At 39.9% G+C, this 13,339-nt stretch overlaps 1 protein-coding gene across 4 annotated transcripts in view; it reads left to right on the top strand.

Annotated features, from left to right (window-relative positions):
- Positions 1–12,661, top strand: part of LOC111669813 (uncharacterized) — an 85,563-nt gene extending 72,902 nt beyond the window's left edge. For 2 of the 4 annotated variants that reach the window (XM_023426268.2, XM_087179303.1), the window contains 5 exons: positions 1,625–1,717; positions 3,525–3,606; positions 3,703–3,812; positions 4,063–4,252; positions 4,941–12,661. In XM_023426268.2, coding sequence (XP_023282036.1) covers positions 1,625–1,717; positions 3,525–3,606; positions 3,703–3,812; positions 4,063–4,252; positions 4,941–4,945 — 480 coding nt within the window. In that variant the 3' untranslated portion in view covers positions 4,946–12,661. The remainder of the gene's footprint in view (positions 1–1,624; positions 1,718–3,524; positions 3,607–3,702; positions 3,813–4,062; positions 4,253–4,940) is intronic. The other 2 variants (XM_087179305.1, XM_087179304.1) reach the window with 1 other exon arrangement.
- Positions 12,662–13,339: the final 678 nt, after the last annotated feature.

Here is a 13,339-nt window from a genome sequence, read left to right as displayed (position 1 = left end):
GTTAGAAAGAGAAAACAGAGAGAGGAGCCTGTTTACAGGCTACTGCTGAGTGTTTGTGTGTATGTTTGTGTGTGTGTGTGCGTGTGTGTGTGTGTGTGCGCGTGCGTGCGTGTGTGTGTGTGCATGTGCTCACGCATTAAGCGTATTAGCGCTAACTGTTTAGTGAGTCATCCTTTGCTGGTGCTACCTGCGTCATCATGCCGTTTTCATCCTGGAGAAGGAGACTAAGACAGAAACAGAGATAATGCAGGAAGGTTTCGTCTGCTGCAGAGCTTTTTACACAAACAACCACAGAGGCAGTCGAATCGGCGGGCTGGGTGGAGGTTGGGGGTTTACTCTCCTGATTATCTATACCAAAGATAACAAAAGAATGGTTTTCAATTCACAGATTATTTCTTTGACCAATATCTCTCCAAAACTAAAGCAGAGAGTTTTGCTTTAATGAGATGCAGACATCCTGGCCAACTCAATCATGCAACAGCTATTGTGCTTTTGTGTTTTAGTCATTGTTCTTACAACTGTGGGAGTGGCTGCAGTGCAGAGCAACAGGCTGTTCAAAGTGAACCTGAACTACCTTAAAGGTCCCATATCGTATAAAGCTAGATGTCCACGTGTTGTCTGATTATAGATCAGGTCTAGGTTCTATATTAATACTGTGAAAGTATCAAAGCCTCAGTCCACAGAGAAATGCACATAGCCTGTATTCAGAAACTGAGCCTTAAAACCAGCTGTCAGGACTTCTGGAACTTTGTGATGTCACAACAAAGCAGTCACCAAGCCCCGCCCACCTGGACCCACCATCCAACCTTGCAGGATTTGGTTTCTCTGAGTGTTTACTTGAAATCTGCTATTTTTTTATTCAATCACTCAAACTTTCAAAAACAGTCAGCCAATCAGAAGAGAGGCTCAGAGCTTCCTCTCTTCTGATTGGATCACCAACCTGTTGTTACTAGAGCTCCAGAGAGAAGCCTGAGAGAGGAGATGTAGAACTACATTGAGATGGTTTTTGGTTATTAAAACCACAAACTATAATAAAAGAAGAGTCAAATATGAGACCTTTAAAGTTGGTCTGTATTAGTTGCTTGCAGCAGCTTCTGTGCTTCAGCAGCATGTGTTAACACGAAATCAGACTGTCCGGCGTTAAATTCTGTTGCATGTTCTCTGTCTCATCTTTTAGTGTTTGTCCTGCGCTTGTTTAGTTTGAGTTAATCCCGTTTATGGAAGCGCTCTGTTGTTATTTAGTCAGTATCCTTCCTCTTCTTTTGGTAAATCAACATTGATTTCTGTAACAATTCACAAACGTTTCCTTTAAGAATCTGTCCCACTAGCTGCACCCTCATTTTGGAACCACTTTTATTTATTTATTTTGTTATTATTCATGCACTGATTAAATTATGACATAATCCAATCACTGAACTCATGTGTAGGAAGAATCATTTGATTTGAATGACAGAATTCCTTCCATACTGACAGCACAAAGCTACTGTTTCCTGTTAACTTGAGCTGCCAGCTGATCTGCTCTTTTCTGCTGCTCGTGTCTGTCACACCTTTCTTTCTTTCTTTCTTTCGTTTTCTTTCTTTCTTTCTTTCTCGCTCATCTGTGTGTCTGCCTGCCTGTCTTTAGGTTCAGATAGTGCACAAAAAGTTGGACTTCAGCCATGTCACGTCTCGCTGTGGCTCCAAGGACAATATCAAACATGTCCCTGGAGGTGGCAATGTAAGTACTGCTGGAGCTGGAAGCAGACTCTGGTTAGGGCGGATGCTTATCAGTTTATGCAAATGTAGCCTCATTTGGACCGTCTTGCTCAAACCTGTGAAATAAATCTCTTCCTTTTTTTAACCCCATGTATGTAACCACAGAGAAATCAGACTGGTCACAAATGGATAAAAGAGGAATTTGCCTCCTTGATGTGTAAATTTGATTCACCGTGACTGGATGCAAATGTTATCACTGACACCACATTTGGCTTGATTTACACAGAAACAAAGATCTGATGCCTTCGTCACGTAGATGTGACTTTTATTTGACTGTTGTAAAAGGCATTCTTCAAACAATCATGAAAAGATCTGATATTTATTGATAAGAAATCAAATCAGTCTGATTTAAAGTCAGAGTACTGCATCCATAAATCTGGTGCTATACTTACCTGGACGCCTGCACACAAGAAAATCTAATTTGAGTGTTATCTGTCAGAGCAAGAGGCCGACTGGAGTTCAACTATAACAATTGAGAAAGGCTTTTCATCACATATTGTTTTCAGTAACAAGCACATGAATGGCTCCCACTGTTTGCATTATGGATTTATTTTACTTTAAGTGAACTTACCACAGGTCTTTCTTCTACCTACCCTTCCAGATGTTGTTCCCATCTGCTCTGAACACTTGCTGCACTATCATGCTCCATCTCTGGGCTGCTCTCACAATAACCACTTTGCTGTCTGTTGTTAATTAAACAAAATGCAAAAGGTTTTTCCTCCGAGGAGCGAAAAATTGACGGTGTCTATGTGTAAATAAATGGAAAATGATCATGCGATTATGTTTGATCATGCTGCAATACCAAACTTCACATTCCCCATTATTGGTCCCAAAGAATGTGAAAGATTGGAAGTGGATTAACATGGACACAAATAACTTCATATATTTGCTCCATACTGTATGTGGAGCATCCATATTTTGTACAGCATATTCCACATAAAAATACAATGCAAATACAAGGTATTTCTATAGTGCAGTTACAGAATGTAATCAGATGAACACATTATAAAATTTCACCAATATTCAAAATTTCTTTATTTCTTTAAGTTGCTTTTGGTGTTACTTCAGTCTGAAACATCATCATCAAATATTTATGTTTATGTAATAAAAGCGGGTCATTAATATTTTAACCTCTAATATCAGTGTGTCTAATATCAGTCATGCAATCAGACTTAATGATGGTTTGTTTGTGAATAACATTTTAATAGCACTGAAGGTCTTTGAGGTCCTCTCGTTAGTTCTCCTGTCTGTTGTCAAATATATAAATCAGGTTGACCTTATTACGCACTGTGAGGACGGTCAGGAAGGAAGGTTTTAAAATCCATTAGTGCCAGCAGCTGTCAGACTACTCAGGATTACTCCCTGTGATCCTGAGCACACGCTCTCATGACAACGGTCTAACAGCTGCCCCGCTCCCATCCTCCACTTACAGCCCGTCCCGATGTATCTGCATAAATGCTGCATCATTTACAGGCCTAACAAAACAACAAAAAAAAGTCACCTTCACTGAGAACAGAACAGGTCAAAGTAGGGAATCAAGCATGGTAGGTATGGTAGGTTTGTTTGTTGTATGTCATTCTCCCACATGTTACTGTACAGAATGTCGCCCTCTCTGTAAATGCACCAGGTGCATAATGATGGATGACTGTAATTTTCTCAGGTGGATTACGTGGACATTGAAGGAGAACAGTAGTTTCATTGAACTGAATGTGACGTCTATATGAGTTAAAAAATAAAGAGGCTACATTTTGATCTCTCCTTTTCCACAGGTGCAGATCCTGAGCAAGAAGGTTGATGTGAGCAAGGTGACCTCCAAGTGCGGCTCCAAGGACAACATCAAACACAAGCCAGGTTGGACCTCAAGAACTCCTCTCTTCCCCTCTATTTCCCTCTTTCCAAACTCTATTCTATTCTTTTCTATTCTCTCTTTTTTTTTTTTTACCCCAGGTGGTGGTGATGTGAAGATCGAGTCCCATAAGCTTAATATCAAGGCGAAGTCTAAGATTGGATCCATGGACAACGTGGGGCCGGGCAGCACACAGACCAACGGACACAAGGTCGAACTTAAACACAGTCATTAATATCAGCAGCTCATAGACAGTTAACTTCTCTGGTCCTGCTGACTCATTGTGCTGTTACCCACCAACACCACTAGATGGTGTGATGGCATGAGAGTAGTACACTTTAGAAAACATGGTGTACTTTGTGTGTGTGTGTGTGTGTGTGTGTGTGTGTGTGTGTGTGTGTGTGTGCGCGTGTGTGTGTGCGCGCGCGTGCGTGCATGTGTGTGTCTATATTTGGCAACAGGATGAGAAAGCAGAGGAGAAGACATCTTCACCCCCAAGTGGCGCTCCAACAGGACCAGCAGGTGTTGCTAAGGCAACAGCACCAGGAGCTGTTGCTAAGGAGAATGGGGTGAAGGAGTCCACACCCACTCCCTTTGGGGGAGATGGACTGAGGGAGCCCCTTAGCATAGACAAGCGCATCACTGAGACAAGTGGGTGTAAATACACACACACACACACACACACACACACACACATTGTTATTGTAGCCATAACATACTATACACTCAACCCCACGTCAAATAACCCAAACTTTCACCTTTAAAAATCACCAATTCCAGCAAAATAACTTGCTAACTTGCTAAGTTGGCAACACCGGACAGGCCTGTTGTTGTTAGTTACGGTTGCTAAGCTGTGAGTGGACAATTGACACAAATAAGTAGATATCGTGCATGCATGCATGTGTACACCTGATTTCTGCTACATGTCTGAGGGGGTGCGGTGGTAAAAATAGCAGACGCTTTGCCACGAAATTAAATTATGAAGAGACCTAGAGAGTAAAGATTAGCTGGTCTTATGGGATAGATCCATCTCTGTCTCTGCAGCTGGCCTCCAGACTCAGAGTTCAGAGAGGCAACAGACTCCTGCCACCTGATGCGGTCGCCAGATTCGACCTAATTGATGGATGCGCTGAAGTGCTAATACAATTTAAAAAAAAAAAAAAAACAGGAATGTTGTATAGTTTGTCTCAATTCACATGAACCTGTGCCAGAGAGTAACGGGCTTTTAGAAACCGTCTGGAAATTTCCATCTGTCTTTCTTTCTCTCCTTTTTTCTCGCCTTCTTTCTGTCTTTCTTTTCACCTCTCTTTTATTAATCCAGTTTGTTCCCCATCCACAGATTGAGTCCCAGTGACCTGTAGATTTTGGTGGGACATGCATGGCGCTCGCCGACCTGCCAATCAACAGACCAACCAACCTACCACAGCGCAGTCACTTCCCTCCGGCCCTTCATCTCGCCCACCGCTGCACCAAACTGAACGATCGCCTCTCAGTGTTTCTCTCGGGTCTGCTTGCCGGCTTCCTGCTACCAACCCTGACCTTTGACCTCTCGACATCCTCGGGTTGACCTTTGGCCTTGCCTATAACAGAGAAGAGCACTTGCTGTTTGTCTGTGTTTCTCTGTGTGGGGTTCCACCAGCTTCATGGCTGATAAAATTCCCTTGTAAGCACTGATTTAGAGGACACCATCCCCAAATCTAACAACCCCAACGCAATGAACCCACTCTCATAGTCCATGCCGTATTGACTATATTGAGCATAGCCAGGTTTTTCATAGAATAATCACTGTTTAAACACATGTACTTGTGGCCCAAACACCCTCACAACTCACAACTTTACTCTGGTCCAGCTTTCACAGTTCAAAACCACTTCGATCTTTCAACCTCAACCTATGCTAATGCTACTTTTTGCCCCACCTCCATTCCCGGCCCGTGCCCATTTAGCCCTAGACCACACTAACCAGCTGAGGGCTTGGCAGCCAGCAGCGGGGCAAAGACTGTCAAGTCTGCTTTAGATCAACACATTCCAGCCTCCCAGCCAACCAGCAATCATGTCCAAATCTACAGTATCCACAGCACTGCACAGTGTGTCATTATAGATCATTCAGATATTATCGCCTATTACTTCTCTTATCGTATCATTTCACCAGTTCGTCTCCTTCACATTTATTATAATAATGCTTATGCAGAGTAGAGTAGATACAGCTGAAGACATTTGGATCTAGATCTAAAGGCGGATTTCAAAGTCAGTGCAGAAAGTGATGGGACGTCAGATAATTCCTATGGTATGTTTCAAAAAGAGATGCATTCATTGACAGTGACTTTAAAGGCTACAATAAAGCAGATGTGTTTGTGATTAGTGCATGATAATCATCAAGGAAGGCGTAGAGTGATCGAGGATCTCTTTTGCTTCTCTAAGTAGCCTTGGCTCTTAAAAGGATTTGGCGCTGATCACAGGTATTTAATATTGAAGTTGAGATTTTTTAAAGTTAAGATGACAGTGTTTGACCTTGGAGGAGTGAACACAAATTCAGGCTGAGGGAGTGATTCTGAACAGGAGTATTTAACACTGTATGATGAGTGTTAAATCTTGCAGTTAAACTGCGGAGCTGCTGCACCTTTTAGTCAAGTAATGTGAAAGCATTAATGCAATATATAAAATATATAATATCGTATGTAGCACTTTTCTTCTTGCAGACAGTGTTAACCATCATGTCACAAGCTGCTGTTTAAAGGCCAGAGCTCAACACCACTTAAAAATGGTGAAATCTAATGGCAAAAATCACTTAATTTCAATGGAATCACCATAATTAGTGGTTTCTCTCACGGGGGTGAAGTGAAACGGTGCAGATTTTTCACCTTCAGTGAAACTTTGGTGAAGCCTCAAATTTGCACCACTGGCCAGTAGAAAGCCTCTAAACAGTGCTGACATTTGAGGGATCAGACAGCTGAAGAGTCCAAAATGGCGAAAGCAATTTTTTAAAATCCATTTTTATTTAAACCCCTCCTCTCAGAGTATAAGCTGCTCTACAGAAGAGGTATGGTCTGCAGATACTTACGACAGCGGAGTCGATAGCACTCATACTTTTGTCTAGACTTTTGTCCTGTTAGCAAATGTGCTAACAAGCTTGCTATCTCTTAGCAAGCTTGTTAGCTCGTAGAGCTTTTTTTTCCCTCTTCAATCACTTTTTATTGAATGAAGTGATGCACAGTCTTGACACAAAATGCCAGGGAGGTGTAAACAGCACAGTTCAGACAAAATAAAAGAAAGCTCAGACGGCTGTTGTGCGTGACTAGCACTAGCATGCTCTCTGCTTTACTAGCCAGCAGTACAGTCGTTTACCAACTAGCCCTGTGAGTAGTCTCTACACCTCCAAGCCTCTAGAACCAGATATTTCAGGAGGAGGAATTTTTTTTTGTGCCACTTTCTGGTTTGAAAGGTCAGGACAGGTAACACAATATGTTAAACATTTGTTCAGACATCAGGGTATACCAGTATAACTCTTTGATTTACATCATTCCTGGTCACATGGTCTTAGCACAAGTCCACAAACTACTGTGGACATTTCAGCGCTGCAGCCTCTTTCAGTTCGGGTTGATGAAAGTATTTTAAAAAATGACAACAAAGCACCTTATACTACAGACCTATGTCAGTGTGACACTTACAAACCCCTAACCTTTATCTCTAAAGAAGTTCACACACTCATATGCCATAAACTTTGGGGGCATTAAAACGTTTAGTCTTTTCAGTATGTCTATTTCTGCCACAGCACAGGCAACCCCGTTCTCCCTCATCATAATACTTTGGTTCCTACACTGTCTAATCTCTCTGACAGCAATACAGTGATACCACACCTCCCATGCATCCTTCAGTCCCACTCATACCCCTGAACTCCTCTGTGAGGGCTCCCAGCAGTCCCCCTGAGCAGTGTCTAGCATTTACAGTCCACATGTGGCTATTACAGACAGACAGACGGACAGACAGACAGCACCTTCCTCCTCTCGCGCATGTGGCATTTCCTGGTCCTTTGATTCGTCCCGGTGGAGAGGGGTGGGGCTACAGAGCCACCCCCTCTTTGAAGTCCTCCCACTAGCCGGTGCGTCGTAGAATCCTCTCTGTGAAACCTGCTAACTTTCTTCACACAAACACACATACAAATAAGCACAGATCTATACAGGAAAGCACACACATGCTTGTCGGTGTGCATGCACACATATACACACGCACACATACACACAAACAGAAATCAGCACATATACACAAATACAGTATGATACAAACACAAATCAGCACCCAAAAATGCTGCTCATACAAGCATTTCTCTGTTGTAGAATGAAACCAACTCTTTATTGTGTTTTGGTGGTCTATGCTGATATCGTTAAAACAATGATGAGCTGTGTTGGTGTGTTGTTCCTGTCATAGTCATTGTCGGACATTTGCATCATAGGCTCACCTCGTCCTGCCTCATTCTTGTCTACTTCCTCTCCCAGTGTTCCACTCCAACTCTCTGACAGCAATACAGTGATCTTAGTTGGGAACGCTCCCTGTTGCCCGTGCATACAGACAGACAGTGAACGACCGCAGAGGTTAACAGGGTGGGAGAGCAGCAAGATCACCTGCAGGACGAGCTGTCAGTTTAAGAGAGTAATGTTGTTACATTCATGGCAAGTCTGAAGTTGGACTATCCCTTGCAACTTTTAAGTGATTTACTGATTTATTTTCTAGTAGAACCTGCTGAGAACTGCTACCAGGCCATTTCAGGTGACTAATGCACAGCAGTTTCTAAATAGATGGACGTAAATAGCTTTATAAACACTGTTTTATTCTGTTTTTTATTTTTACTTTTTAGTTTAGCATTTTCTTGGTTTTTTTTGTATGATATCACTGGGTACACAAAAATATTAGAAATAAATTTCTAAATATCAAAGTTTTCTAAAATTCAGAAAGAAAAACATATTATTAAAAATGATTCTACTACACTGGAAGCAGCTCTGAAATGCCATGAATGCAGCAGGATTTCAGTAAGAACCGAGAAAGGCCTGTAAATACTGCAGCTGGGACCATCCAGAGGTTTTTGAAGTTGTCTTTCTAAGTGAACAAGTCTGTCCTTGGCAAATAGAGATCCACATTTTAAGTGATAGGACTCATAGCACACTCATTTTTAAAGAAAATCTAAGTCAATGGTTGATGAGAAATAAGCCTAAAGTTGTAGGGAATGTTATTTTTGCTCAGTTTCCATGATTGTTAAATGTCTTAAATGATCTACTATGGAGAAAAGAGATGACTCTCTTTTTTTTCTTATTTTTTTGGCTTGTATTATTTTAAGAAGTCACCTAAATTGAGTTTTTTCCATTTTAGATTCTACGAAAACAACACTGTGATGTGACTTTGATTCACGGACCAGGAGCATTGTTATGTGTCGCGCCAGTAAAATGAGTAGAAGCAGCCATGTAAAAGGAGACAACGCTGTCTCCTTTAGAGCTCACTGTAATTCTGTGCATTAAGCATTAGAGGCTGGGATTGTGAACTATGAAGGATTAGTGACATGTTTGTGGCGTGTTGCTGTACTTGTTCTTCAGATGTGTGAACTGTTACTACTGCATCCATCCTGTAGAGAGTGTTGCTTAGCCTCTGGAAACACTGATAGTCCAGCTCTGAGACTGACTGAGAAACCTATAACATCACCATTAGAGATGCTGCTGTAGTGTTACATGCTGTTCTCATGTAAACTAGCTTTGATGGCCACACTATATTATTGTGTCTGGAACCCTAAATGCTATTGAAACCATATGAACTATGTACAGTTCCCCTTAAGACTCAAATCTGCACTTTGAACACAGTCTTGTTCATTTCTTGAAGTGATATAAAAGTTGCTCATATTTAATATTGTACTGTTCCTCCGAATCATTCCCATGAGTTGCCTAAAAGTAGAACTATGTCACATGACATATGTGGATCATATGTGAAAACCTCAGTTGAAGAGTATGTTACCATGTGACGGGATGAGTTGGAAGTTGTGTATCCTGGGTGACACATCAGTGCCCCTTTATCTTGGTCAGCTTAATGGATTTTAGTGGTACTTTGGTTATCTGTGTTGTGCTATTAGCTATAATGGTTTAACACTGAAATCTCCATCGATCTCCGCCCTCATGTCGTTCCTGTCACCATTCACTGGTTCTTACTTTCTGGCCAAGCTTCAAAGTCACATTTACCAACGTAGGCAAGTTTCCGTGAGGGTTAAGGAACTTGGCCATGAGAGGCGTGGCATCAAGACTACCTCTGGTACAACGTCTTAAATGTCATGAATGAATTTCAGTCCTTAAGCATATGGTACGTTAAGTAATTCTAAGTGATTATCATTCCACTAAAAAACTGAAAACAAGAACTTGCAGTAAAGGATTTTTATTGAGATGCATCTAAATCTATGAGGTTTATTGCACAACCTATGAAACAGATAAAAATGATGCACTTTCTGACAGATTTAAAGCATTGCCTGTTTGCCAGATAGGATGTTTTTGAAATGGATATTGCTAATGATAAAGATTATGATTCTGTTTTATAGTTTCTGAATCTACAAGTCATAGAAAAATTAATTCCAGATAAGGGTAACATTTTTGGATAATTATGTGCGATTAAAGGGAAATTAAAATATAATTTTTTTTAGTTTATTTCCTTATATTTTTGTCATAAAAAAGTTGCATTACTCATACTTAATAAATATTTCAAAGTTGCTTAGAAGGGCTTTTTAAAATTTTATTAGTCAGACAGTGGAAAGCTGATAGAAAATGAAGTGGGCTATCACACGTAACAAACGTCCCTGGTCAGCATTGTATAAAAAGATTTATTGTAACTTTACATTAGAGCCCATGTCGACTTCAGCCATTATAAGTTTATAACAGATATATTGGCATCAGTGTATTTATTGGCCAATAAGTAAGGAGGAATTGTTTTGCTTAAACAACAAACCAATTTAGAAACAGACAAAATAATTTATCCTGCTCAGTGCATATCTTGGTCAGAACCAAATTTAAGGGTTCAGTACGAAAAATGTTTACGTTATGTGTTTATGTGCAAAAATGTATATTAGCCGATACATCTTTATCAAATTTTAAAGAATCCATATTGATATTGCTTCAGTAATCTAATATCAGTCAGTCCATATTTTATATACTGTATGCTAAAGCAGTAGCATATGGAGCTATCCAATAGAGGTAATTCTTCCCTTTATATAGGAAAGAATAGAAAGGCCACCTATTGCTTAAAGTGAAGCTTCAATATAATCTCAGAGGAAATTATTTAGATTGATGCTTTTGGATTCAGTAGTAACCAGTATACAGTAGTTACGTAGGTGAAGGATGAAGTTAATGTTGAAGCTTTGCAGCTTGGACAAAATGACATAACCAGATTCACTCAGATATCCGTTCCATTAACTGTTTGATTCCCCAGTTGTAACGTTCGAATACCACCTTTCCACTAGTCTCTCACACTGTCCCTTGTATTTACAGCGCATTCAGAAATTTGCTAAAAATTTGTAAAATTCTGTTTTCACTTTGTCATTATGGGCTATTAAGTGCAGAGTTATGAGGGGAAATAATTTTAAATGATTATGAGATAAGGCTGCAACATTACAAAATGTGAAAAAAGTGAAAGGGGTCTGAATACTTTCTGAATGCACTGTAGTCACAACCATGTTTTTATCATTTCAGAAGTGACTCAAATAAACGAAAATCAAACAAAAAAAGAAAAAACTGACTTCCTAACAGGGTGGATGTTGACAGATGAGCTTTAACGTTCATGAACCTGTTACTGTTAAGGTTAATAACTGTATTATTTTAAGATTGAAAGCTTAAAAAAAAAAAAAGGAAAAGTGTACTTTTTCTTTTTTTCAGAGTCTGCCTTTTTTCCGCCAAGAAAAGGGCTGCTGAAGTTTCAAGAATGTTTTCAAAATGTATAAAAGATGCAAGATTATGAATTAATGTATGAGGTTTGTCTCTGTTCTGTTTTAGAAGATAGATCACATATGGAAACGCTATTTACCGGATTCAAATTGACGAGCAGGAAGGGAGGCAGTGTGTGTCATGTTTGGTATGGTGGCATATAGATATTTGACTAATGGAGGCATCGCAGGGAGAAAACCTGGAATCACAGGTTTTCAGATTTAGTTGGCAAACTTCTTAAAAACAGAAATAAAGAGTCGGGTTGGTTTCCACTTTAGTTTGAAATGCAATACATATGACACCTGACACACACTGGTCAGCCCTGTCTACCGCTTACAGCCACCCCCAGTTAGACTAACAGTAACGAGACTTAGTCTTTCGGCATGTGGTAGAAAGTAATGTTCCGTATTAGACAGCTCCTATATAGACACCTTGACATACCTACCAACACAGGGCTGAATTAAGGGAAGTCTTTGACCAAATTATTTGATCAGTGTCAATAACATAGGATAAAATTAATGAAAAAAATTTTGACCTATTTTCACTCTTAAAAAGCGAAACACCTGAAATGTAACTGGGAAAGAGTTAATAAAAGAAAGTGTTGGTAGATATGCACCTGGAGCCCCTAGCTGTGTCTCCCACCTACAGAGGCCGGGTTAGCGTCACAGCACTGAAAAGTAGCTTTCTCTAGTTAGACCAGTAAAACAAACCAGTTAAACCAGTAAAGCATTCCATCCATTAAATCCTCGGAGGAGTGGGAAATTAGAGCTTTGTGTTGAACCTTTACTTCTATTTTTTATTTTGATCTCATTTTTCTGTACTTTGGTCTGGGAAATCAGCCACGTGTCCAAATCTGTCAATAACAAGCAAAAATAATCTACTTTTCAGTGCTGTGGAGCAGATCCACTGTAGTGGGCTGTATTATACTGTAGGACACAACACCATAGCAAGAGCATGCAGAGGACAACAAACAGACTGCTGGTTATTAGAGGCATTTGTCCTTTTAGATAGAGCTCATCTCCCCAATTCTGAATATTTGGTATGAAAGAGATGTTCATTGTGATTAATTGTTAACCCGTGATGTGAATATTAATCAAGAAATAAAATGATGAGCAAAAGATCAGCTAGTGTCACAATTGTATGATTTCTTCTACATTGATTACACATGTCTACTAATGCATGTTATTGATTTTATAATGACTGACCTTTTTAAGTAGTGGTGGCTGTTGGTAGGTATTCATTTTCACACTTTCAGGTTTGGGTCCTCATATTCGTTGGGTTAATGTTACTGCATTGGAAGATTCTCAGATTAGCGAAGAACATTTGGATAAACCAGAGTCATTTTGTAAACAATGACTGTGGGTAGAAGTTAAAACTGAGCACTTTGGCTACAGTCAAATTATATTTAATTTAAATTTTAAATTACATTTCATATAAAGACCACCTTGCAAACTGCTAAACTGGCAGTGTAAATATTCTGCTTTGGGTTTGTGGGACAACCAGTGGCATAGCCAGGCAGTGGTGTCTTTAAGCATCAATATTTTTGGACATCAGTTTAAATGCATTATACGCAACATCATATCAGCTTGACAAAGAAATAATCCAAACAATTTAAACTGAAGCATTGCCATTTGTGCTTGGGAATGAGGAGAAGCCTCGCCCCTCTCTGCAACTACTATTCTATATTGAGTTTAAAAAGGCAAAGCAAAGAAATTAAATGAAAATATCAAAGCAGAGGCAAAAACAGCACAGTTAACAAAGATCTGGTGAGGTTTTGTACATCTTTAAAGTTTCTGTACTA

The sequence above is a fragment of the Seriola lalandi genome, unplaced genomic scaffold, assembly GCF_002814215.2.
Source record: "Seriola lalandi dorsalis isolate HSWRI2012SDOR001 ecotype SW California unplaced genomic scaffold, Sedor1 jcf7180002054824, whole genome shotgun sequence".
Classification (NCBI taxonomy): domain Eukaryota; kingdom Metazoa; phylum Chordata; class Actinopteri; order Carangiformes; family Carangidae; genus Seriola; species Seriola lalandi.
Note: the sequence above shows the minus strand (reverse complement) of the source record. Positions and strands in the feature narration are given on the sequence as shown.